The 26,925-nt window shown below is 41.1% G+C and overlaps 1 protein-coding gene across 5 annotated transcripts; it reads right to left on the reverse strand.

Moving 5' to 3' along the window:
* Nucleotides 1-209: 209 nt before the first annotated feature.
* ap3d1 (adaptor related protein complex 3 subunit delta 1) lies at nucleotides 210-26,581 on the reverse strand. 5 transcript variants are annotated; one of them, XM_008406933.2, is made up of 35 exons: nucleotides 26,224-26,581; nucleotides 23,045-23,140; nucleotides 22,219-22,299; nucleotides 21,988-22,068; nucleotides 21,760-21,867; nucleotides 21,422-21,551; nucleotides 20,935-21,074; nucleotides 20,468-20,541; nucleotides 20,311-20,360; nucleotides 20,042-20,091; nucleotides 19,679-19,727; nucleotides 16,798-16,943; nucleotides 16,200-16,348; nucleotides 15,873-16,103; nucleotides 15,556-15,787; nucleotides 15,318-15,463; nucleotides 15,064-15,205; nucleotides 14,641-14,712; nucleotides 14,238-14,313; nucleotides 13,855-14,054; nucleotides 13,128-13,201; nucleotides 12,409-12,432; nucleotides 11,066-11,231; nucleotides 10,731-10,880; nucleotides 9,422-9,475; nucleotides 7,714-7,815; nucleotides 7,300-7,455; nucleotides 6,974-7,021; nucleotides 6,312-6,332; nucleotides 5,750-5,939; nucleotides 5,582-5,670; nucleotides 5,137-5,222; nucleotides 4,619-4,740; nucleotides 2,878-2,957; nucleotides 210-2,574 (listed from the first exon to the last, which is right to left on the reverse strand). In XM_008406933.2, exons 1-35 carry the CDS (start codon nucleotides 26,317-26,319, stop codon nucleotides 2,479-2,481), a joined length of 3,807 nt encoding a protein of 1,268 aa, XP_008405155.1. In that variant the 5' UTR covers nucleotides 26,320-26,581; the 3' UTR covers nucleotides 210-2,478. The 5 variants fall into 5 exon arrangements, with proteins under 5 accessions (XP_008405155.1, XP_008405157.1, XP_008405158.1 ...); XM_008406935.2 differs by lacking the exon at nucleotides 12,409-12,432; XM_008406936.2 differs by lacking the exon at nucleotides 9,422-9,475.
* Nucleotides 26,582-26,925: the final 344 nt, after the last annotated feature.

Consider the following 26,925-nt stretch of genomic DNA (forward strand, 5'->3'; position numbering starts at 1 on the left):
ATTTTCTTGCAAAATTACAAGCACTGACCATAACTTTGGCAAGTGATGATGTGTCCTTTAGATGTTGTGGGTTATTATGTAATAAGTTTTGATGTTTTGATGATCTGAAATATTTTGGTGAGAAAAAAAAAAAAAAAAGCCAGCAAAAAACACCGCTTGGGGAGAGACAGGGTTCAGATAAAGCCAAAAGACGAAGAAAAAAAAAGCCATTTGGTATATGCAAGTTTTTAATGATTTATTTTTTGTAACACAAAAAAAAGACTACAGAAGCTTCTCCCAGAATTTATTTCTAGTTTTGATGGACTTTCTTTAAAGGGAGAGTATATAATTTATGTCGTCCTCTTGACATCATGACCATTTACAATGTATGTTTGATAGCTGAGCATGGAGAAGAAAAGGAAAACAAAAATAACTGTTGAAAATCTTTCATTCGAGCGTATATTTCATTGTAACAAGCCAAATGTGGAAGAAGACCTCACAATAAACTAACCAAAGAGTTGAGAGAGCGGTTTGCTTAACCGTACACTGCTTCAGGTGAACTTTTAAACTGGTTTTCTGAGCCCTGTGCCCTCGGTGTTCATGACACCAAACCCTTCCTTCCCTTGTGTTCAATAATTTAAAACATTCAGTGATATCACGTCTTAACAGGTAAAAACACAATGCCATCGAAAATAGAGCATGATCAAGTAAACAAAACATATTCAGGGGAAAGGAAAAAAAAAAAAAAGACAGTATGGAATGACTTTGTATAAGCGTGTCCTGTGATAGAACAATAACAGAAAGAAAAAATAAAAATTACATTCCTAATCATGCAATATACACATTTTAATCTAATATTATGCACACAATGATCATAATAATGAATGAGGAGACGATTTCTCTTGGATTCAGCGAGGTTGTTTTCAGGAACGAGGAATACATACATGATCGTTTTCTTTTGACATTCCTGAAAAACAACAGATCACCTCTGTATTCAGACTCTACAACTAGACTGAATATCAAGTGGAATGGCTGCCCCCGATGGTCACAGACATCAAAATTATCTACAACAGCAGACTGATGCAAAGGAGGGGCTTAACAGTATATATGAACAAACTAGTTTTTTATCTTGCTAAACGGGGTAAGAAGTCAAAAATGAACAACTCTATTCCAAAGAAAAAAAAAAAAGGTTCTGTGAGAGGAGGCAAATTTTTCCTTGGGGCGGGAAAAAGACAAAAAGACAACGGAGCATGAAAAGAGGCAAGGCGGCTTTCCGAAGGGCAGGGAAACATCGGGGATGTCACCTGGGTGCCGGCTGACATGGCTGGAACAATCGTGCTGCAAACACTCGAGTGGCACAGGCGGAAATATTTCACAAGAACACAAGACGACGAAGCAGGTGCTTCCTCCCGGTGGAATTTAACTAATACTGGACCGTAGAGAGCCTGAACGGCGTCCGTCACTATTATCAACTACTTAAATCCATTTAATTCATGGAAGGAACGATATGTCAATTCTTCAGAAGAGCTTGAGTAGAGTGTAGGAGAAAAGGCACAGAGCAAAAAAAAGAAAAAAAAGAAATTAAGAACCATCGACCCACTAAGTTTCTTTGCTTCTAAAAGCACCACGTGCTCTGAGCATGACCAATGAGAAATTAGGGATAGAGCTTTTTATTAAACCTTTAAACCTCCCTGCCTTTTAGTGTATTTAGCTTTGGTTTTCTCTCTGCTCCATCAGCAATGCAGCTGCCCCCAAATGTTTAGTCTTCATATACCAGTTGAGGTGACCAAGTTAGAGTACTACATTTTTTCCAGCTAGGACCCAGGTGGAAAAAAAAAAAAAAAAAAAAAAAAAGTCAGTCACATTGTTTTTCCAGGCCCACAGAGCAGAGCTGCAATGATGATCAGTAAGAAGGATGTAAGGAGTCGAGACGAAGGCGAAGACAGGCTTCAAACAAAAGAGGAGAAGAAGAGACCCATACGCCAAACAAAAACAAACTACAGACAAAAACATAAAACCTCAAACAGTAAAAATACAATTCAACCATCAACAGCAAACATCCAGTTGTTACATTACACGACTGTCAAAGAATGAACTGCCAGCAGGGCAGGAGGGCGGAGGGATAAGGCCTGGGAGAGTAGAGGACGTGAGGCAATCCAGAGCAAGGAGGAGCTGGGAAACACAAGTAAAAATCATGGTACACAACAGAGAAGACGATGCATGTAGACAGCGAGTCTGTAAAACAACGTAGAGCGAGGCTGAGTGACCACAGAGCTGAGAGTGCAGAGGAAAAAATAAAAAAAGGGGGGAAAAAAAGAGCAAAGTGTAGAGGAATCGGAGAGGATGTGAGGAGAAAGAAATCTTGAAAATTCGAGGACTAATAAATAGGGTGAAGCTGGAGGTGCCAGCCGCAGTGTTTCGTAATGTGATTGTGTTGCTATAATGAGGGGAGTGGGTGGCATGGAGGGGCCGGGTGCACCCTGGGGCCGTCAGAAACAATCAGCACTGAGAGAAGGTCTGCTTGATCTCATCCAGCACATTCCCAAGCAGCGTCGGCTCGTCGCATTTTGCGTCGATGGACACCGTCTGAGCAGACTGGGAAGAGGACAAGCAACGAAGACAACATTTTATGATGAGGTTTAACATTTTAAAACAAAGATCTGAGGCTCTAGTTACAAGAAACAGCAAATCAGCATGATTTTGTTTGAAATGATGCAAAATCTAAAAGGTCTTGGGACACATTAAAGCAAACTCCATGCTGGTTTTAATTAAACAAAAGTGGTGGCCCTAAAATGACATCTGCTTTTAATCGTCTCCTTTTTTCTTTTGGTTACATGTTTTTACATATAAATGAACTATGGCAATGAAGGCACAGCTAACAAGCAAAGACACACTTACAGTTTTGACCAGCAGACAGACGTGGTGACCCTGGATGGACCTGCTGTACATGGAGGCACAGGAGTCGATCCTCTCCACAACTAGTCAAAGAATCACAAGGGGAATAAACTTAGCAGCATTATTCAGGTTGTTTCTCCATTAAAGAGGCATCTGTGGTGGACCCCTGGCTACTCCCAACTGGTTTGACAGGTAAGATTTTAATCGGTTTTTCAGACAGAAGCCTCATTATGTCATCGAGAGCATCTCTCCCAGTAGAAGCCTGATGCTGAAATACTGCCGAAAAGACAGGAAAAGGTTGACTTTTCCAATGGCGAGTTGCATAAGCTTCAAATGATAATTTCTTAATAATCGAAGCCTCCTTACAAAGTTTAGTGTACATGAAACACTAGGGGGCTCTGACAAAAACCAACACCTAGTAAAGGTAAGTAAAACTTGTGCAAAGATTCTTGGCTCAGAAAAAAAAAAAAAAACTTTCTGTAGTCACTTCTTGGTATGGTCCCTCTTTGGCATTGATTTTTGTTTGTTCACTTATAAGTGAGGAAAAACAGTTTTATGTGGGGCTTCTCAAAGAGGAGACACAAAAGCGCTGTGCAAGTTAAAATACAGACACGTATAGAATACAAGCATAAAAAAAAAAGGTCTTGCAAACAAAGACAACAATTCAAAGAATGTGAAATGCAATGACTTGGGATTTATTTATAAATGGCTGAGGAAAAAAAAAAGTTCTAAGCAGTTTCTAAAAATGTCTGAAGTTGTTGAATCTTGTTACACACAGTGGAAGCGCATTGCACTATCTCAGTGCCACAGACCCAAAGGCTCTGTCCTCTTTAGTTCTAAGTCTTCTATGAGAGAAAAGCAGTAAATCCTGATCAGCTGACCTCAGGGACCTACTTGGAGCATGCAAGTGAAGCAAGTCAGACAGATATAAAGTTTTGAACCATTTAGGGCTTTATAATAATGAGATTTTTTTTTTTAAAGGATCCTGAAACTGATCATTTCCAGCTTTGGCAATATTTCTAAGAGAGAAGAAACAAGAGCAGGTTCCTTTGTTAATATGCATGTCAAAGTTCATGCCTAACCAGTACGACAACATCAGGGGCCAGAATCAAACAATTTTTCACGCCATAGTTCAAGTAAAGAATGCTCAATGGGTTTGAAGAGTTGATTTAAACAACAATCTATAATCATACATTGTTTTGTCATTTTAGGTGTGATTTATAAAGACCAACCTGTGACATAAAACAACCTCAGTATTTATGTAAAAAAAAAAACATCAGTGGCAAATGTAGATAAAATAAGAAAGAGCTGAATGTGGACCAACAATGTGAGACATGCAGCTCATTATTTCAGTTATTCCTATTCTTATGTAACTTTTAGTAAAGCTGAAGCTCAGAGTTCCTATTACTCTCCTGTTAAATAAAAACAAAAACTACTTTGTGAGATTAAAATTTTCACCTCCGAATATTTTAACTACTTTCCAGGAACTTGCTTCAAGTCTTCAACAACTGCATGTTTTTTTTTTCTCAGACCCCGACTGGAGTTATTGCAGCACTGAAGCGTCAGCGCTGCAGCTAATGCTGATGGCAGTAGAAACTGAAGGCGCTTGTGCTAAGCAAGCACTTGCCCACTTAAAAGACTACAACAGAGTTGGTGGAATAACTCGGTGTGGGTGCTTTTACGGTCTCGCACAAATGGAAAAAAAAGAAAAACGTGATTTAAACTTTAAAAGCAGAAAGGCTACCTGAGAAGTGGTGGTGGAAGCAGATCCTGGCCAGCAGATGGTGGAAGGGCATGTTGACTCCCTCCAGCCGGACTGAGCTGCTCTTCAGGTCTCCCGACTCCAACAGTTTTGCAAAAGCGTCGCTGAAAAGAACAAACCAGATTACGAGACATACCTGCGGCGGCAGACAAAATGTTCAGCAGTTATCGGTAAAGCACATTCCAAAAGTGTTCGTGTCAAACCAAAGAGAGACAACTAAACTCACAAAAAGTCCCAAAAGCATGAAGAACACGGTTGAAGGTTACAAAACATTTAGACCCACAAGCACACAGAGTTCACGACCCTGAGTCTTGCTCAAGGTGAGGCGAGTTTATTTTCCAGCTTCAGCTGAACACATGGACATCAGACTGTGTCGCCAGTAAAGTGGTTTGAGGGCCCAAATAAATCAGGAATTATGTTATTGAACCATTTTCATCTTTGAGCTGAGAAAAGACAATCGTTTTTAAATATTTGTACATGGGTGGGTTTAAATCATCCACCTGTAGCAAGGAGTAGTGATTAAGTAGGAGGTGCAGGTAAAGTGCAGTTTGAAGTCCAGTTTCTCATGAGTGGAGTCGTCTTCATTCTGCAAAAATAAAAACAATACACAAATATATTTTATTGTTTTGGTAAAATATGTAAATGACATCCTCTGTGGTATTTAATTAAAAAAAAACAACAAATGGATAGGAACTAAGTTCTAGAATGTATACAGAGTAGTCTGAGGACTGAATTAAAAGTGTGCAAATAAATGTAGAAACAACAAAAAAATCATCTGTAGACTATAACTGGCTCAAAAAAAAATGAAAAAGAAGGAAAATACAGACAATAAATAAAAACTTTGACAAAAATAAGTTGAGCAGTAGAAATGTTCTTGCGGTTCTTCTATAATGCTTCAGTTTTATTTATGGATACAGCGCTGTTCGTGTGAATATTAATACCGACCTTAACAATGAAGGTTAGAGTTCCCTTCAGTTTCTGTGGCATTACGATGCTTTGCACAGTGAAGACAAACCGTGCCTCATTGGACACACCTTCACCAACAGAAAAAAAGAAATTGTTAGAAAGCCCAAGTGGACTTTCACAGGCGGCTTTCTGCAAATCCTTCCTGACCTGGAGGAAGTTGGAAGGGGACGACGAGGCCGTCGTGAGGACCCGAGCCTTCTGGCCTCTGTAGTTTGGAGTTCAGAGAGTCCAAGACGTTGAACTCCATGGATTTGAGGAAGCTGCTGCACTTGTTTTCAAATATGACAGACACAACCACCTGGCTGCCATCCTGCAGGTTCCCCTGGATGTCATACACCTGGAGGACACACAGGACAGGTAACCAAACTGGTTTTTACGTCACAGTCACAACATTCATTCACGAAGCAGTTCAAGAACTTGGATTAAAAAAAACTAAAAAAAAAGATAAAAAAAGACTTTCAAGAAACACAGGAAATTAGATTAATTAGTTTGGAATGAGAGGACACAGGGCTTCATAGAACCAGTTTGAACACAATAAGATAAACACAGGGACAAACATCAGCCTTAGAAACTGAAGCGACACTCCACAGAGGCTTTTATGTATTCTGACCCATAGGGCAAGTCTGTGAGAAACAACAAGGACAGAGAACAGCACATCTAGGAAGGAGTTTAGAAGATACTCTGTCACTGACAGAATGGTGAGCAATACCTCGTCAGCATCTTCCATCATCTTTAAAAAGAGCAAGAGACCGGAGAGTAATTTAGGCTTTTATTTTCCCACCTCTTATTTTATAATACTTGTTTTTTTAGGTGATAATTAGAAAATCCAGAACACAAATACCATTGCTAACATTTTCACATGAAAACAGCTCATTTACTCAGTGCATCAGTGTGTTGGAAAAGTTTTGCATTTCTCATAAATTAATATTTTTAATCCAATGTGGAATTTAGAGCCTCGGGGAGGAAAAAAAACATCAATATTTCATAAACTTTAATGCATTGTATTGGGACTAGACAGACTAATACAAAATGTCATACAGTAGGGAAGTGGAATGAAAAGTTGTGGAAAACAATGTCTCCTTTTCATTCCACTTTGCACAGTTGCCACTTTGTGTAGCTCTATCACATGAAATACCAGCAGCGGAAACCTGGGTAATCTTAGCTAATGACACACACACACAAAAAAACAAAAAAAAAACTAAGATGAACAACAATCAGCAACAAAGGCAAATGTACCGACTGTTTCTTAATGTCAGACTGAAGGCCAAACATAGTCCAAATTCTGAGAATCATTCGTGTTCATTAAAAATCAAAACATATTGATGCCAAACGGTGAATGAGATTTAAAAAGAAAACGTCCCAGACACTCACCATCTTGATGTAGGAGTTCTCAGCCAGCAGGCAGTAATTGGACATTGGCTGAAAGGAGAGAAAAGCTCAGGTCACATCAGCCATTTTGTGCCACTGATGTTTAATATGCAAAAGTGTGATTGTAGCAGGAAGTGAGTTTGAACAGAGCTAGCAAAACAATGATGATAAATTATTCTCCTTGAGCTCTTCTGGCTTTGGGATCAGATGCTAATTGAGAAAAAGGAACATGTTATAATAATTAACTTGGCAGATAAAATACATGGGTTGTATTAAAAAAAAAAAAACTCATTGGCACATAACCTTACAGTTGCTGCTTTAACACTGACCGGGAGGGGCTCTTCCTCCTCAACAGTGCCGTTCTGAACCGACTCGTCTCCAGCACCGTCACCATGGTGATGATGGTGGTGATGCTTCTTCTTCTTTTTCTTCTCCTTCTCCTCCTTCTCCTTTTTCTGCTTCTTCTTCTTGTGTTTTGAGGACTTCTAATCATTAAAACACAGAACACAGCCACAAATTACTGTTAGACCGGACAAATAAGTAAATACTTAAAAACTGAACAGTGAAAGTGGCTGAAGCAGAGGAACACGACAGATGCAATCAGGTTTATGTCACATCATCCATCCCAGCTTGTTGGAAAGGAGAGCTGCCAATGCGACAAACCCTGCCAGGGTGTCGCAAACTGGGATCTTGAGGGCTGCGGCCAAACATTTAACTTTGATCACCTTATCAGCGTGACTCACCATCTCCTCCATTTCTGTGTCTTTGGGTTCGTCTGGCTCGGAGTTTGGTGCTGTGACGGAGGCCGCTGGGGCTGCTGCTGCTGCTACTACTGTTGCTGCTTCCTGCTCAGACACACAAACACACCCAAACACAAAGCACCAGATTAATGCATTAGCAGGAGCAGCCACAAACACATACGGCCGAGTTTGCCACATCTGTGTCGGAAGAGGTAAGTGAATTAGGAAGGACGGTAAACATGCCTCGCTGCGTCATATGCTGTGTAAAACTACTGCATTAACCAGCCACACAAACTATGGTGAAAACACTTAAACTGTCGGCCAGGCGGGATCTAAGTAACATATTTCATATACACAGATACGATCCGTTTTGCTGGAGAGACAGTTGATGCAGAAACAAAAAACACATTTTGTTTTTTTTCTTCAGGGCTGATGAGCTCCAGGATAAAGATCCAGACACCTGACAGCACCGGTTCTACTTAGCAAGTCCTCACAAATCAGTTTACTAAATATGTAAAAGTACGTTTTTGTGGACATCAAAAGGCAACTTCTACTTAATAGTGTAGCATGTTCGTGTTTTTCTACCGCTTACAGATGAGATGACGCAAGAAAAGGAACAAGACAAAATGAAAAGTTTGCATGTGTTTGGTGGAGGCCCGGTTAGCAGAACAGGAGGACAAAGGTTTTAAAGAGCTACGACTTCAAAACCGCTAAGATTTTCGGTCACGTTACTCCTATGCTTTAAAGTCACTTTAGTGAGATCTTAGAAGAAAAATGACAGGTGCTGCTTGTAACTGTCATCACAGTTACAAGCAGCACCTGAACCTGACGTAGCAAGTTAATTCTACTTTGTTAAATAGGAATAACAAGCTGTGCAAAAGGCACACTTACCTGAAAATGTTATAGTACATTTTTGCTCAACTCTACGTTTTCTTTAAAGAAGCAATTATTCATACGTTTGCCAAAAATAAAAATTATAAAAGGTATAATAATGTTCCTGAAAATATAAAATAAACACCTGCAAAATGCTCTATTGTTGTTTTTTTTTCTTTTACAAGTAAACATGCCTATTGTAAGGCTGAATATACACAAAATCCAGAGTCCTATGAAAGTAAGTCCTTGCTTAGGAGTTTTTCTCAGATCATGGAAGACTTCATCAAAAAATCTCTAATGAGACATTTCTGACCACAAAATTAGTCTCACAAATAGGGATTTCCTCTCACTAGGTGATACTCCCAGGACTAATATTAAAACTAACACAACGGACCAAGGAAAAAAAAAAAAAAAAAAAAAAAAARAAAAAAAAAATCCACATGACTGCTAAGGAAGATTCAAAAGTCGCATCACGATGCAGCGTGGACACCAACAAAAACAAATTCCCACTTTGATCTCAATAACAGAAGGACACCCGCTGGGCAAAACAGGAACTAACGCGGAACCACTAGCACACACATACAGTACACAGACATACATGCTAGAAGAAAAAAAAAAAGAAAAAGATGTGCACTTAAAAATGGGAGTGGATAGACTTTTATGTGACCTGTGGGTAGGAAGAGGGGGCAGTGGGGGAGACAAAAACGGAAGAAGCCACTGAAACAGTGTATGGTCCAGCATGTGAGGAAGGTCCATGAAACACAGGATTATAAAACAGGGATGTGCAAACTGAGAACAGAAGGGTGTGGAGAGAGAGGGAGGGTGGGAATGACTCAACCTGGGTGTTAGAGGGCACTGGAGCGTTTGAGAGCCAGAAATCCAGATCCGATACCTAGAAGAGGAAGGGAGGGGAGAGGGGGGAGCAGGAGGTGAGGGCCACACAGTTTCTGTATCTTACCACTATTCATGAAAACAGACAAGAGACTACACTGCACTATTTCATGAATAAATCAAGCATTTGGCAAGAGACTGCAGTCAGCTAAGAGGAAGCTGATACTACACCAGAGGAGCTGGTTGAAAGAGAGGCTAGGAAGAAGCAATGGAAGTGCTGAGTCGGGGAAAACGATCAAAACATCTGTTTACATGCGATCTTCTTCACAGCAACTGTAATATTTATGCTATAGTGTTTCTGATTACGTGGGTTCGTTTAGAGCTCCTTGCAAAAGTATTCATACATCTTAAACGTCTTCATATTTTGTTACATTAGAGAAGTTTAATGTCCGACAGGACAGCAAAGTAGCGCATAATATCAAAGTGGAAGGAAAACAGAATCCACCGGTGTGTTAATGTAGTCAAATTGGGGTTGTTAAAATTAGAGCTATTTTAATATAATACAGACTAAAAAAAAAAAGAAAACAGTCTTCAATGAAATTCATTTGTGTCAAAATCGATAGAAAACAAGTCATTGTCACACAGCAGTGCTACAGAAACTCTTAGATCCTTCTGAGGATCATCAGAGCAACCAGCGCAAAGAATCAATACATTGAGTTGCTGCTGCTGCAGGAAGTTTAAAACTTGAGTAACAACCTGGTTGTTACTGAAGAGTCTTCACAGCCCTCTTTGGCTGACAAGACAAATGCAGAAGCGTTGCTCATTTTGCCTACGAGGCTGACAAACCGCAAAACAAAAAAGCCGAGGGGCAACGCTACAACTAACACTGCAATAATAAAGTTGAAAAGTTCCTGCACATCGTGATATAACTGCAGGTATGAATCAACAGGGTAACGTGCCTCAGCAAAGACTCCGTTTTCAACTAAGTTAAGTGACGAAATGATCAGCACGTCCCTTTCATTATTTCATCTATTCAGTGACAAATGAATTGGAAGCCAGTGTGGCCGATAATAAAAACGACTAAATTTTAAACACAGTGGTTCTAGACTGAAGTCGACAATTTCAAAAGGAAAGAAAAACAGTTGCAGTGATACAGTCTTGCGTGTTTTTCTCAGTATTGGTATCAAGTTTGACATTTTCTGTAATGCGTCAACCCTAAACCAGTCTGAGGGGTTTGAAAACTTTTGCAAGGCACCTTGATTTTAATTTCTATTAGATGCTAGTCATTTTTCGGCTTAGACTTGTTTTGAAAGTACCTCTGCAGTGGTAGAAGAGGAAGCGGGCGGTTCTGCCACTTGACTCGTTTCTTCTGATTGGAGCACAGGTTCGTCAGCCTGACCCCCGAGGAGATCCTCCTCCTTGTCTTCATGTTTGTGTTTTTTCTTCTTTTTCTCATCTTTGCTCTTCTGCGAAAGCAAAAGGAAAAAAAAGATTCATGTTTTAGTCAGGCTAAAGAACAAAGTCAAAGCAGCTGACAGCTTACAAGATGTCCTTTTACAAATCTGATTAACAATTTTAGATATTCAGTCTGTCTTGTGATACTAGATAGCCTGAAGAGTGTAGGTCTTTGTGATCAAAATCACGCCTTCACCTTCCGATCTCTCTCTTTGTCTTTCTTCTTCTCCCTCTTTTCTTTGCTGCTCTTCTTCTTGGGTTCCGGCAAAGTGGCATTTTCAGTTTCTCCATCTGTTGGGCTTTTCTGGGCCTCGGCGGCACGATGTGACCTGACTGGCAGCTTCTCGCTGTCTGCAAGCGGCCTGAACAAAAAGCAAAATGTACAGAAACCAATCACTTTACTCACAAGACTTTGTTACGCAACTGACCCACCTGGATTTGGTGCCAAGACCTGGAAAACTATTGAGTATTAGTTTGTTTTGCAAGCCAACAATACAAGGTGCAACAGAAAGCAATACTCGGGCACATTCCGGTTTTCCAAAATGCAGAGCTGTGTTATTTCTCCAAGCCTGAAGCATTAGACAGTTAGACATTGGAACATTTCTCCACACAAGTCTTTGTGTCTTTTCACCCTCAGAGCTAGGCCAGCATGCAGTGTGTCCCGCTGCTGGCGAAGATCTATGGACAGACAACGCTTTCTGTCCGATGTCAGACGCCATTTTGTAATTTTTTGGGTAAAAAAAAAACTAAATTTAAAAGCTAGAAAACATACTGCTCTAGCTTGAAACGCATTTGTAGGCCACGCATTCATTTGTAAACAACTGTCCAACACTTCCTTTGAAAGTACGTTCCACTCCTAAAACTAACTATTTCAACCTCTTCCAGGATGTCTTGCAGATAGGGTTAAATAGAAAAATTGAATGAGAACCAATTGATGTTATGCTTTTCAAACGTACACGCTAGCACTGATCAAAGGGCACATCAAAGGACCAGCAGTCAGGTATGACTTGGGAACTGTGGACAGAAGCATTAAGGCATGTACCGCATGTGATGAGGCCTCTAAAAGCATGCGCCATATCATTATTTGAAGGAAACAAAAAAAAAAAAAACATTATTTTGAGAGCCTATACCAGGAGGACAGATTAAGACCTGAAAATATCAGCACCAACATGCCAACTAATGTGTTTGTATGCTTTGCTTTATTGATAGTCTTAGTTTAAAGAGCACAGAAAGAAAACAAAACATTTGTTGGAATTAAAAGATGCTGATATTGTCAAGTTAAGAGCAAAGGCGCGGTAAAGAAGGGAGGAGGCATCAAGGTAAGAGAACAAGGACTTGGATAAATTGTCCAAAGCTGCTAGTTATAGAAAACCCAAGGCAGGGAGCGAAAAGAAAGGAAGCAGGTAGGGCAAGCTTCGACTAGAAAAGGACGAGGCAGCTGCATTAAGTATAAAGGCATCTATTAGCGGAAAGACAAAGCCGGTAAAGCCCGTCTGTGTGCAGTCAAAGCCCGCTTCCTGTTGCTGGGGTTCTACTCACCTGCGCCCAGCCGACTCCATCAAACTGCCCACACCCGAGAGGCAGTGATGGTTGTGTGCAAGGACAGGAAAGAGGAAGCAGAAAGCAATGAGAAGTGTGAGGAAGGACAGGACCAAGTGGCATCAACTTTGATGCTTTGGTCAGAAATCTCAACACAAAGTGCAGCGTCGAAGCTATTTGCGCTTCTCTAATGATGTTTTAGCTCGTCTGTTTAAACGTGTATGGCTTCAGCTCAGTCAAACAGCTTTGAGCTTAAATAGTCTCGGTGGTTCTCACATCAGCTTTTTTTTATTGCAGGTAAATTCGTTTTGAGATTTTCAAATCTGCTCCAGACTGTCGAGCCGTGTTAGTGGCACAGGTGATCCATCAAGGACCACTGAGAGAAGTCCCAAAGTATTTAAGAAAAAATATATAATAATCAGGTGTTTTAAGGCTAAAATCTGTAGTATGTTGGGAAACAGGAGTTAAAGTGGAAAGAAAAGGAAAAAAAAACCTATTTTAGGACTAGTTTAAGATAAAAATTACCAAAAAAAGAAAAGGGGAAAAAAACAAACAAAAAAAACCATACAGTTTCTGGCAAGTTGCCTCCCAGTCCTAAAAAAAAACAAAAACCAAAACCAAGCGGGTTGATTGTTTTGTAGATGTAGTTGAAGATTGAAACGAAGAGTTAAACTAGTCAGAACATAAACTGAAGCGGGATCAGAGCCATGTGGACTCACTTGTCCAGGTCGATGTCCAGAGCTTTGTGGGGGTCAGTGGGGTCTCTTTCATCATCATCACTGGGTAAGGCATTCTGCAGCAAGAGGATACAGCAATTAACACAAGACTTAGTAGCTTGGCAAAATATCGATTTTAACAAGAAATCCTGATTCCCATTACTCTGTAGGGCTCAAACGTAACAATAATGATGCAACGTATTCCCCAAAGTATTTTCTTTTATGTAAAATATGCCCAAAAAATGTCAACAAAAGCGCTTTTTGATTTAAAACAAAGTTTAAACAGAGTTTCCCAATATCTCAGACATCTACATTGATTTTTTTCTCCAATCAGAGAGGCACCAAGCTACACAAGATATTTAGAGTAACATCAATACAAGTTCATAAAAAGCCATTCATGTCAGCAGTGGGTTAGTTGTGATGATTTATCTGCACTGATGTGGCTTAAAAATAAAAATAAACTCTAATTCTTAATATATTCCAGTTTTTTTAGGGCAATGTTATCTCTGCATTGCAAGCACCACTTCGTATCTTAGTGAATTTACTGCTCTGCTTCAGCTCGATGCATCAGTTTCCTTTTCCTAATTTACTAGTGGTTTCATGGATCAACTCAGGTAGGAGCGAAGAGTTCAAATAAAAAGCCAAACAGTAGTAGTAGTAACTGACGTCTGGGTCGGCACTTAACTCATGGCGTTTCTAATTGACCATCGCGATCTCCCAGGATGCCTACCTCTGGCATCTCCTCTGTAACGATGTCCACCATGTGAGCCGGAGTGATGTCCTCTTCGCTCTCCGGAGCCGAATCGTGTTTCTTCCCTCGTCCGCTGCGCTTTTCTTTCCTCTTCTTCTTTTCCTTCTTCTTCTTCTCTGCTCGCTCTTTCTGACGGCGCTCCTCCTCCATTTTCACGTACTGGTCAGACATAGGCAGACCTGAGCAACAGAGGCGTCATTTATAAATGAGACAAATGAAAGAAGGCAAGAAGCAAGAGAATGGCAAAAAACCCACTGTGGAATAGTCATTTTAAATATGATTTTGGTGACTAATTTAACTAAACTATTAAGATGCTTTTATTTTAACATTTCTTTTATTAGTGTTATGATATTTGACCACACCTGGGACTTTGAGAGGCACATTGAGGTCAATCTGCACAACTGGGATGTGCTCCACTCCAGGAGCTTCTTGGTACACCTACAGATAATAAAATAAATAAAGAAAAAAAGAAAAAACTTCATTACAGTGCAGTTAATATCTGTTAACTTGGACGATGGACATATGGATGAGCAGAACATTGGATGTATTCCACTGACGACTAAAGACGTAACAAAATCTGGGCATACAAATATTTTTTTTCCCATACTGTACATTCTTCTAAAATTATCCTGAACAAAAGAACAATGATTAAAAATATATATCCTTAAGTTTCTAAACTGCCTATTAACTTCAGTGTTTCATTTAAAGAGTGTAAAACGAAGCACTATTATTCATAAAAAATGAGTAAAAAAGTGATCAACATACCTTCTGAGAGGACGGGGAAGCCTTGATGTAGAACGGATTGTTGGCTTGCTCCTGCTTTCTGGCTTCCCTCCTCTGGGAAAGAAACAAAATCCGCATCATGAATTAATCCACGAATAACCTCCTTACTCCGTTTTAGCACAAGCAGGGATCCACAGGAGAAGGCAGATAAATAATGTTTAAACACTGAGCTAAAGATCAATACTTTTTTTTTTCCATTAAACAATCACTGCCTGGGAATATATCCATACTATATCTTTGAGAATTGAGAATGTCAAACGAATATGCAACTGAAGGTGAAAAAAAGAGGACTTGTATCAACCACTGCCTTAAACTAAATAATGAAACGCAGATAACGGGAGCAAAGTCTTCTGCACCAAAGTGAAGCCGGTAAAATGTGCAGCTGCTGCGTTCCTCCATGCGTACCCTTGCGAGCTCTTTCTCGTCCACCTCCGTGTGACGGGGTCTGGAGTGTTTCGGCTCCTCCTTCGCAAAAATCGCCTTTGGCTGCTCGTCCTCAGACTCGCTTTCAGAAGGCGGTTCGTTGATCCAGGCGTCCAGGTCCAGGCTTCACAGGCATACAAAGATTTTCACACTTCAGTAGTCAAAATAATTGTGAATGTCGGTACATGGTAAAGAACAAAAACAAACAAACAAACAAAAAAAAAAAACGCACTGACCCTTCAGGAACAGGAACTTTCTTCTGCGCTTTCGGGGCCACGGGGTTGAGTTCTCCTGCAAACAGCGCGTTGACTTCCTCTGCCACTTCCACGTCCTTCTGCTGGAGCTTCTGGATGTACTTGACCAGCTGCAGGATGCAGGACGCCTGAAGACAGAAGATGAGCCAGTCAGCATTGCACATACTCAACCAGATTAGTTTGTCTGGGTGTGACCCGTTCAGCTCCCCGTTTGTCTCACCCTCTCCTGGACTTCGAGGTTGGCGCTCTGCACAAACAGCGGCAGCCTGTCTATCATTAGCTGGCTGGCTTCCTGCGCAGCTGTGCTGTCCGTGTTCCCCTCCTCGCCCTTCAGCACCGTTGCAAACAGCTTGGCTGCGTTCTGAACATACACAGCCTGGATGTGGCCCGGCAGCGTGGCCACCTTGGGCCGTAGCATGGCCTCTAGCGTCTGCGTCGGGTTCTCCAGGTGTCTGCCAAAACGATACGATTTACATAACCGCCCGCATTCGGAGTCGTCCTCCGCTCGGCGCATTGCGTGTGGAAACACAAACTCACTCAGAGAACTCGCCGCAGATCCAGGCCGCAGCGTACAGAACCTCGCAGATGCCGTTCCGCTGCGTGTTGCCCGTCAGCAGGTGGGCGTTGTCCAGCAAAGTGGCCATCTGAGCGACGGCAAACACTCGTATGGCCTTCACCCGAATGGCGACGTCCAACATCTGAGAGGCGATGAGGTGGCCGTGTCGTGTGCCCTCTAATCGGGTCAGCTCCACCAGGATGCTGATGTACCTGTCAGTCACGCACAGGGCAGCGAGCGGTGTTCAATCCAACCAAGTCGAACTCTGAGCGAGGCAGAAAAGAGCGCAGGCAAATGGCAAAACAAACCATTCAAAGTTGGTGATGTACTGGTAGTTGCTCTGGCTGCAGATATCGATGATCTTGGTGAGAAGCTCGTCCCTGTAAGTGGTTCCTTCGGCTTTGTCCACATGCAGCATCAGCTTCTTTACAATCTCCATCAAGTTCTTCTTAGAAACCTGGACGAAGCAGAAATGCGACCCGTAATGACGAGTTAAGGTTTGATTCAATGTCTCTTACCTTAATTAAAAAGACAACAAATCAAAAACATATTGCTGAGGCTAACGATACACATTTTACTCCATGCACGAGCTCAATGAGCTTCCCGTTTATTCATCCTGAACAAACCTCATAATGTGCTCGGTTTTGTTGCCAACTTCCAATTTTTGTAAAACTCTTGACCTTACGATAGAGATTTAATCTTATTCTGGATAAAACAAGCACTACTTTCTTCATACCACCCTGCTGTGTTATCAACTTTCATTGATACTAATGTCAGCTTCCACATCTTTGTGCTCCCTCCCATTTCACTTTACACATCTCACCGAGACGAAAATGGCTTTTACATGCATGTTCACATACGGCATACATGGGTCAAACAGTGTGGTGTGCCGTTTCGGCTCCATACCATGCCGTAGAGAAGGTCCAACGCTCTGAGACGAATGGACTCATCTTTGTCGTCGAGACACTGCAGGATGAGGTCCTTATGAGACTGGACAGACTTGGGGTGAGTCTTCAGGATCTTGGACATGGCGAGCAAGCCCAAGTATTTCACTGCACAAAGATGAAAATGCACAACCTCATACGATGAACCTGATAGATTACAGCTCCTAATGTTTTGCTAGTTCTTATGCCTGCTGATACACAATTTGTTTAGACAGCCAATTATTAATTTATATGGATATTATTAATCTCAGTCCTTTTAAGCTGCATCACAGTCCAGCTGTAAATGCATTCACCCTGAAAGGGCTTTTTAAAGTTTAAATACTTCAGTCATTCCATTGAAGGAATAAAACTCATCTTGATGAGAATAATTAGACACAGACTGATATATAAAAAAAAAAAAATTCAGTTCATTTTCATGAGTATGGCCAACAACTGAGGAAAACGTTAAACTGACGTTTCTCAGAAAATGTGAACGTTACCGAAGAGCAATTGAATTATTTTTATATAGGAACATTGCACTCGTGTGCACAATAATAGGAAGAGGTACGACTCTGCAGTCACCCACACTCTCTTGTAGAAAAGCACATTGCTGGAAAGATTAGTGGACAGAAAAAGTGGGGTAGAACACTATGCATAAGTAACAGCCTCAAGAGGACTGCGAAGGAAAGACTCTTCAAGAAGTTTCCGTTTTCATTAGCTGCAAGCCATAATCATCACAACTAAAGAGAAATAAACACTTAGATCACTCTGTCATGAACAGAGTTATTGAAATAAATTCATTTCATGATTTTCTAATTCATTGAGATCATCCTGTATATAACCTAAGTCCTACTACAAGCTACATATTCAAAAAGGAAAAAAAGGAACACAAAACACACAGGACAATGGAAAGGACAAACACACGTACACACAGGAGACTAGTTTTGTTTTGATTTATCCTTTAAATCCCTGACAGATGTTAATCACACACCAAAAGGATTTTCTAAAATAGGCATTCTGTCAGTCGGGCAGGGAATAATGAGGCCTCTCAGCTTTCTCAATCAATAAACGTGAAGCAGTGACCTTGGGCGAGGAGAGGCTAGGTGCAGCGAATACCATCACACAAACGGCCAGCCACTGACGTCGCTACTTCACAAAAACAGCAGATGACGATTAATACCATCTTTTACAAGTTATATCATGCAACGGGATCCATTTTTGCACAACGCATTTTCTTTTACTGTGGGCAACAAAATGAATAAATCATTTAAAGTCAGTTTTCCCACATCGTCATTTCTTACTCCTGTTCATTGAAATAACGCAGCAAAGCCTCAGTTTCTAAATTTAAGCTAAAAAGTTCACAAAGTGTAGCTCAAAAGAAAAAAGAAAAAAAGAAACGCAACTTGAATATGTATTAGTGTTTACTCTGTCATTGTCCATTTATATGTAAGACACAAGTTTGCCAGCCTGCTGGTTATACTCTTGTTAGTGTGTAAGTTTGTTCTGTAAACATTAAAACCATTTTCCCAAAGGGGAACTAATAATTTTAGGACCCTGAATTAGCTCCACATTTGAGCCGTTTCTCTTCAACTGGTTATGAGCAAGTCTTCCTAAAATGAAAGCTAAGAATTTAAGTAAAAATAGATTCATGTTAGAGCCTAATCTTTGCTTCTCACAAAATACTAGAGATGCAGATTTCAAAATTTTTATATATTCTTTTAAGTCTGGCCACAGAAGGAGCTTTCAATCCAAGATTTAAATGATGATTTTCAATATTATCCTCATTTATGAATAAAAAGCAAATTTACCTAACTTTTATCCGACATTTATGAACAACTACAACTAAGCGGTTGGTTGATGTGTTTATTGATGAGAATCTGTGGGATTTTAATTGTAATACATTAGAAAACTTTACAATTGTTCACTATTTGACCTGCTGATCACAAAACTGAGCAAATTAGAGTAAAACTTGCTCAATTTAATAACTTTAGCATTGTTCTGCTCTAAAATCTCTCAAAGATTTTCTGATAAAAGCAAGATGCAAGACTAAAACAGAGCCCACCTCTGAAGACCAGGGGAGAAAAAAAAAAAAAAAAAAGGGTCATGATATTCATGCATGCTTTACATTTTTTCCATTTTTGGTTGATAGGCAGTGCTTTCTCTGTCAGTATCTTTATTCGGATCTCCAAAGCTCTGATACAAAGCAGGTTCAGCAGCGAGGTTTACCACCTCTAGTTCCCATAATAAGGTATTTGTTTTGCGTCACAGTACAGGCCGCTGTCTAGACGTACCAGACATCTGGTTCTGAGGAGCAACAACGATGCTCTAAAACCAAGCCACATTTGATCAAAATATCTTGAATATTTTTTCCTTTCCTCTCATTAACTCAAAAACCAGGGGGAAGATAAAAGGATAAACAAAACGTTAAACCTCAAATTCTAATATACTACCACCAGAGATCCACTGTCTACACCGCACACACACAACTACCTAGAAATGGATGTCCGGATAACTCGAATGGCTGACTACAACAACGTAAACACCAAAACTGTTGTCGATACACAAGTTCAGCTTAAAGCCGCCCCCCCCCCCCAAACTGGCTGGTTATAGAGCTACAAACTAAAGCAGTCTGAAAAAGAACAGTGAAAGCTTCTTCACAGTCAAACTCAGCAATTTGCAGATGCTGCTTAGGAACAATGGTATTCCAAGCAGGCCTTCTAATTTAGTAAAAGTGCAATAATGTTCGAGTTATCCAGAGTCAGGAGGTCTACGGTCCGGTCGTCTACGAGGGCCGACTGTTCCACAGTCAGAAACACACAGACAATGAGAAAATGACACACTGCAGGCATTGACAGAGGGCTCACAGTTCTGGTCCGAGTCTTCTATCAGGATTCGCAGTTTCTGCACACAGAGCTGTGGGAAAGAGAGAGAAAGAAAGAGAGGAACAGGAGAAAAACAAAGGGAGCAGAGGAATTAATGATCTAAACCTTTCCACACCAGGTCTGATTCCCAAAAGGAAATATGCAAAAAAAATGAAATAAAATCTAGAGTAGCTATCTTTCCGGATCACAGAAAAATGAGCTGAATGAAAAATGTCTTTTGGCCTTCCAATCAGACAGACCATTTGCTCATCATGCATTATGATTCAGCTGGAGTGGAAAGGATTGCATTGAGCGCAATTTCCATGCAAACTTAAATAGGTGCGATGGAAAGCTGGAGCTCCCTACCTGGATGCTAGCGCTGTGGTTGGGCATCCCAGAGGACAGAGAAATCAACACTGCAATGAAAGACAACAAGGCGATTAGCTCAGGTCTGGAATCTTTACAGAAGTTTGACTTACATATTTGGATAAATGAGATTTGCTAGATGGCAAAATGCATTTTTAACTTTCGGTGCTTACAAACGCAACAGTAGGAGTTGTGGTTTAAGTCTACGAGTCAAATTCCTTAGAAACATAATTTGTTGAATGCATTCCCCACAGATTCCCAGTACTCACCTGCAATTACAGTGTTGACACATTCATACAGCAAAGACATGGCAGAGGTGCTGTGGGAGAGAAAGATGAGTTAAAGAGCAAGAACAGATTCATTTGCCTCAAACTGGAATATTTTAGCATCCATAGGAAAAAAATATAAGCAGGACTTTGATCTCACCTGTGGATTAAGTTTGTCAGAGGCTCAATAAGCTTCTTCCCCAACCTTGGCTCCAGAGGCGTGAGCGCACCAAACTGTCAGGAGAGGAAAAGGGTGACAATATTGTCAAACTAAATATTGGAGCTACAGTGTGAGGATTTTGCCAGTTTTCCATGCGAAAGCTTCAGCACAGATTAAACTTGACTATAAAGCTGCAAATGACACGACTCTGTTGGTAATCCTTTATCTGTAGTATCCTAAGTGTCATGTGATCTTGTGGGAAGAAGAGGCATCATTTCCTCTTTCAGTGTACATGCACTCTTTTAAATAGCAAAAATACTTAAAAAGCATAACACAAAAACAAATACAATAGAACAAAAAGCACTGAAGCGGATTATTTCTTTGCTCCGGACCTACTAGTGTTGAGAATTCTCATGTTTCTAGTGTTTTCGTTTGATGCGCCTGCTCCAGTCGTCCTGTTAACTTACCAGTTTGATGATCTTAATGAGAACCCAGTTATTGGTGGAGGAGGTCATAAGCTTGAAGAAAAGGGGGGCGAGAGACAGGTAGTTCTTTGGGTTTCTCCTCGCCAGCTCACAAATCACATTGACGGCTGCTGACTGGACACCTGAGAGAGCAGAGAATAATTAAACAGAGGGGGAAAAAAAGCCAGTGTGATTGCAATGTCAATTCGATTCAAAGTGTGTATATTGTGCATAGCGGGGGGGAAAAATCCCCAATGATAATAATGCGAGAGCAACCAAAAACAAAATTTAGAATAACAATTATGTTTTATGTGTAGCAGGTAAAGCCAGAATACACATTTGAATCTCAGTTCCATTAATGGACGGGTAGAAGTAAATAAAGTAGATGGCAACATATCATAGTGCCATCACATACGCCTCCAATAAGCACCACAAACTGATTGAAAATGTCTTTCTGTACAATAAACTAAATACATGTCTTGGTAATTACCTGGATCTGGGTCCTCCAGTTTCTCCTTCAGTCTTGGGAAAGCGGGGCGCAGAGATTCTGGGTACTTTAAAAATACCTTATACATGATCAGCACAGCTTTCTTCCTGATGTAGGGTTTGGTGTGGGACATCTGAGTAAAAAACAGCAAAGAAAATGAGAAATACAATAGTTTTATTCAAATATACATTATATTATACATTTCTGATCTGTTCTGAAAAAAAAAAAAAAGGCCTAGAGGGAAAACCGGACATCCAGGGCAGGGAAAAAAACAAAAAGAAAAACAACAGGACACTGGAGGATGAGCCATGCAGATAAACTTGACATTTTCTGTGACTCACCAGTGTCATAATGTCATTAGCGAGATCCCGTGCCAGATCAGGGGTAACAAAACAAGACAGGCCTGTTAGGGCAACACCTGTGTCATACTGGTTGGGACTACTGAGATCCTGCGGGGAGGGGGGGGGGATATAGCCAGAACAGAAAGAAAAATTATTGATTTAATGAAAACCAGTCAGCTCACAACAAAGCATGAGCATCAAGGCGCACAAAACAGGTGCATCGCTGACCTTTCGGATCTGATTGGTTGTCAGCATGATGACATCTGTGCTCTCGTGAAAGCACTGCGAGGCTGCCAAGTAACCAATCCTCTGCAAAAAGGAAGGCAAACACATTCATCAGCAAGCTGACAGGAATGTACCTGAACAGCGCATTTCCCAGAGAGGATCCACGGTAAAACTTTCAGAAAAGCCACTTTCTGTTGCGAGATGAGCTCAGCAATAACACAACCGGAGTCCTACCTTGTATGTGAACTTGGAGGAACTCATGACTTCAACGATGTTGAAAGCGGCCCAGCTGACATCGTAGCCCAGCATCTGAAGCTGTAAAACAGACGGGACGGAGACGGTGGGCATAAGAGGAGAAGAGGGGGCGGCTTTAAACTGTGTCTGCGATAAATACAGAAACTGTAAAGCTCTGAATGTGAGCAAAGGCGGCAAAATGGACGGAGGTTTAAACCTCGATGCGTTTGCAATCTACAAATAAAAACAAAACTGATTACATTTTAATTGGAAATTGTGCTGCTAGTAGTGGTGAAATCTCCAGCTGCAACACATTACAAGCAGCTACAATGTTACAGAGTTCACCTGATAAAGCTTTACAAGAAGCCATGAGAAATATTTCACAATCATTTTGTTCTGCATATCAAGGTGATTCCATCTACATCATTTCTTCCAATGATAAATAACACCATATATTCATAATAACCGAACATAATCAGATTCTATCACTTTTTTCCCTCTCTTAAAAAAAAACTGCAAATTGATTAACAGTATATTGCACAATGTCTAACAAGACAAAAATAAAACTGACTACAGTTTTCTGTGCTTCTCTCACGTGTCTTGCAGCGGAATGCACATCAATACTTAATCCTGCAAACCGCATGGAGCAACGCTTTCATTTTTAGCAGGCGCTTAAAAACGAGGACATGGTCTTCTACCAGAAGAAGCAGGGAGGGAATGGATTAAACCACCAGCGCTACACAGAGTCTCATCTGTGTGTGCGTGAGTGTATATGTGCGGAGCAGAAGTGACAGGCGGCGGAGTGAGCAGGCAGAGGGGATCTTACGTAGGTGAGCTTGCACACAGCATTGGCCTTGACAGCAATGTTGTCTTGCTTGAGCTCCTGTTTGATCTCGTCGATGCACGTGGAGATGTATTTGGCCTGCGGACAGACAAAAGGAGCGGGCGAGGGGAGAACAGACAAAAGCAAGACACCAGATCAGATTAGGTGGAGCAATATCCGGAGCGGCATGTTTCGGCCGAGCAACAGAAGCCGGCTGCAACGATCCCGGTTGTTCTGTTGTCGCTCTCCAGTCAGTCAACAGAAGGGGGAACTAAGTAAACAGTTTGCACAAGTCCTGCCCTTCATGTCGCTCTCCATCCAAGACTGCATCTATTGACGCGCCTACTGTTGGCTCAGGGAGGCAGCCGAGTCACACGTCAAGCCGTAATCGAATACAATTGTCTTCCAATAAAAAAAAAATGTAAAAAGCAGTAAAAAAATAAAGCAGAAAACATGGAAGAGGACATTGTTTAATCTGTGTCTGGTTTATTACTTCAAAACTTTAACTTGCAGTGAAAGTTATTACTGCTGTTTGGTGTCGAATGATAACTTTTTTCAAAAAGCACATTGAAATACAGCTTATTATTGAATGGGCCAAATGAGTACATTTAGCCTGAATTAAAAAAAAAAGTGAAATAAACTCATTTGAATAGTTGGAATTGAAGTTCCAACAATTTCTTTTAAAAATAAATAGAAAACACAAAGTAGAGTTTCTTAAGAAGATATTTAAAAACGGTGATATGAGGAGGCAGAGCCTTCTACAACTTAATGATGATGAATGAAGAATCTTGATTAGCGTTCATTTTTCCACAGGTCTTTCAGTAGCAACTGAGAAGTTGACCTCAGAGCTCTGACTGGAGAATTACTGCACAACACATCAGCAATCTATCCAGGTGAATATTCTGACTCCTGGGTGCTACAACACCTTTTCCTTCCACTTAACTTTCCTTTCTTATACTTGGACAAAGCCAAAGCACTGAAAAGTAAATTTCTTTAGGAACAGCTTTTGTGGCTTACACTTCTTATGAAAAGTCCATTTCTTTAGGAACAGCTTTTGTGGCTTACACTTCTTATGATGGGCTGATAAGGACTCTGCTAGACAACGGTCAATTCAACAAGTTTTACTTTTTAACCTACTGAAATAATTACCACTTCTGCGAAAAGCTCTGAATCATTCGGATGCAACTGCAAAAAAGGTCGAACCAGCCAACAAATTAAAACAATTAGAATCCTGAAAAGATCATCTCCAAACAAATAGAATACATTATTCAATTAGGGTTTAATAAAACAATTCATTTAATTCAGCAGTGGGGAGTCAACAGCTTTCATGCAAGAAACCAAGTCAGCCATTGTGTTGAGAGGGGCAACCCCACTAAACAAACACATATAGCTATGTGGAGTGTGCTGGTCATGTGTATGCAGTCATGAGACAGCACAGTGACAGGAGGAGGAGGGTGGGGGGGGCAAGGGTTGCTGAGCTCTGCTGCTGACGATCCAGGAGACGCTGCGTTTTCCAGAGATCGCACAAGAAGAGACGGTCTTACTCAATGTCGCTCAGAACCAATCAAAATAACTCAAATAACTGGGGCAAGGCCAGCACACTGATACCAGTGGCTTCTACCTAAACAGGGCTGGAACTTTACTAGAGCGTGCGAGTTCTCCAAGTCGTCCCATTTCCTTTCTTTGAACAGAAGAAACCAACAAACGGCTCGGAATAATTTCCTATACGGGTTCCCTAAACTGTTCAGCGGCATCCTCACGCATTTCTTCAATTTGCTGTCTGTGCAGAAACACCAAAGAGGGAACGAATGAATGAACCGTGTGAAAGATCTCGCTCCCATGTGAAAAGCAAACGGAGAGCATGAGAAAATGCGGGCTGCCCACGGTTAGCACACACTCACAGGAAGACAGAGACGTAGTATTAATATTTTAGCAAACTGTCCACTGTCGGCTGGGCAACCGGCAACTTATCTGGGCGACCAGGGTTAGGTTACAACTGTCGCCGAGTACAAAACCACGATCCGAGTCAAGAGATCAAACCCAAAGAGGCTTGAAGGACGCAGCAGGTCCCATAGTTTTATTTAGAACATTTGATTTGTTTTTTTTTATAGAAACTGCTGGTTTAGTTGCTGCGAAACAATTCTGCCCATCAGATGAGACTGTGAGGGGGCCAAAGTCTGCCTTTGCTCCTAGAGCTGCAACATGGATGATATCATCAAACACAGGCAGCCTGATTCCTAGGCCGCTCTGTGCATGTCGAAGCCGCTGCTTCAACAAGGTCCCCATCATTCGCTCTAAGAACCAGTTGGAGGAAGGAGATGACAATGAATCACAGTTTACCAGGAAATTACTGGTGAACTGCGGAAACATTTTTTTAGGACATTTGCCTTCGAGTTCGTTGCAGACGCAGATTATGTGTACGACAAAGGTTTAATTGTTGTGATTTTATTCTGTTTTAGCAGAATGGAGATGTTTTTCGCCCCTGGGTTAAAGGTTAAGTAAGAATACACAATAATGTAGCTACAGGGGGGGTCAAAATGTAACTGTCACAAAGCTCCTCAGCTTTGGCTGCAAGGTACAGCACAATGAAAATGAGGAGGCATGTTTTTCTTTATATTTTTGCTATTTAGAGGCCAAACCAACATATTAGTGTACGTTATTAATTAGTTGTTGTTTTTTTCCCTCCACAATCATACATGTAATAGCATTAAAGCCAGTGGGAAGCCTGCTCTGCCCCCCAGTGTGTGGCCTGTAGGCCAGTTCAGTAATCCTTCAGTGTGTTTTGATCTCAGCTATGCTGAGCAGTAATTTCCTGGTAAACTGTGATTCATTGCCATCTTCTTCCTGCCATCTTCTTCCTCCAACTGTTAGCCAGCTGTCAATATCAGCCCTGCAATAAGCGACCTCGTAAAACACCTGACACGCTTCTGAAAACTACCTTGTGGGTTTCATTCTGTAAAAAAAAAGATGTCATTAAAGCAAAGCTAACTCGGCTGCCAAACCCCGGCTGGTTACCTTGCTAACCGCTGGCTCTAACGTCTGGCTAACTTACCCACTGTTAGCCGTTAACGTTGGTTAGCTAGTCGCGGTATAACGGTGATGCTAAAATGAGTTGAATTAGGAAAAACATTGCTAAATGTTTGCTTTTGGGTGTTCCAGGTGGCCGAGTGTGCTCGTTTTACCTCATCTTCCTTGTGATTCCGAATGCCACGTACTAAATCCTGGAGATTTTTATCGAACATCCGATCGATGCTCCCTTTGACAATCTTCAAAGCCATGTCTGCCTGTGACTTGTGTCGCTTCGCTCTGTCCCTCGTCCCAAGCGCCTTGCAGAGACGGTCCTTCTGAGTGCAGACCGAACCGACCGACCCGCTGGGCTAGTCTCTCATCCACCCGGGTACAGTGGCGTTTGGCGGTCTGCTACAATCAACCGAGCCCGGGTGGGTAGGTGAAGCTGCTGAGGCCGGACGGGGCGTCCTGAGCTGTGCAGAGACGCTGGCAATGGATCAGCGTAGGAAATGGCTGACAAAATGGCGTCTAAAGTCAGCTGACTGGAGTGTTGAAGATTCTCATGTGGGAATCAGAGGAATTAAAGGTCCAGAGCCCTGAAAAGTCAAGTCTGCCTCTTTTTGACGGTGGATATTATTACATTTTGTGCTTTTATTTAATAAACAAGTGGATTTGTAATTTAATTTCAATGGGAAATTTCACATATTTGGGAAAAACGATTTATATGTATTTGCACATTTTCTGAAGTTGAAGGATGAGCCAATAAGTAAAACATTTTGTTTACAACGTTTATAACAATTAACTTTTTTTTTTCTTTGTCCCTATATAAATTCATACATATGCATGTGAAATTGTTCTATTTCTTTTATTTTAAC

The sequence above is a fragment of the Poecilia reticulata genome, linkage group LG4 (assembly GCF_000633615.1).
Source record: "Poecilia reticulata strain Guanapo linkage group LG4, Guppy_female_1.0+MT, whole genome shotgun sequence".
NCBI classification, from domain to species: Eukaryota; Metazoa; Chordata; class Actinopteri; order Cyprinodontiformes; family Poeciliidae; genus Poecilia; species Poecilia reticulata.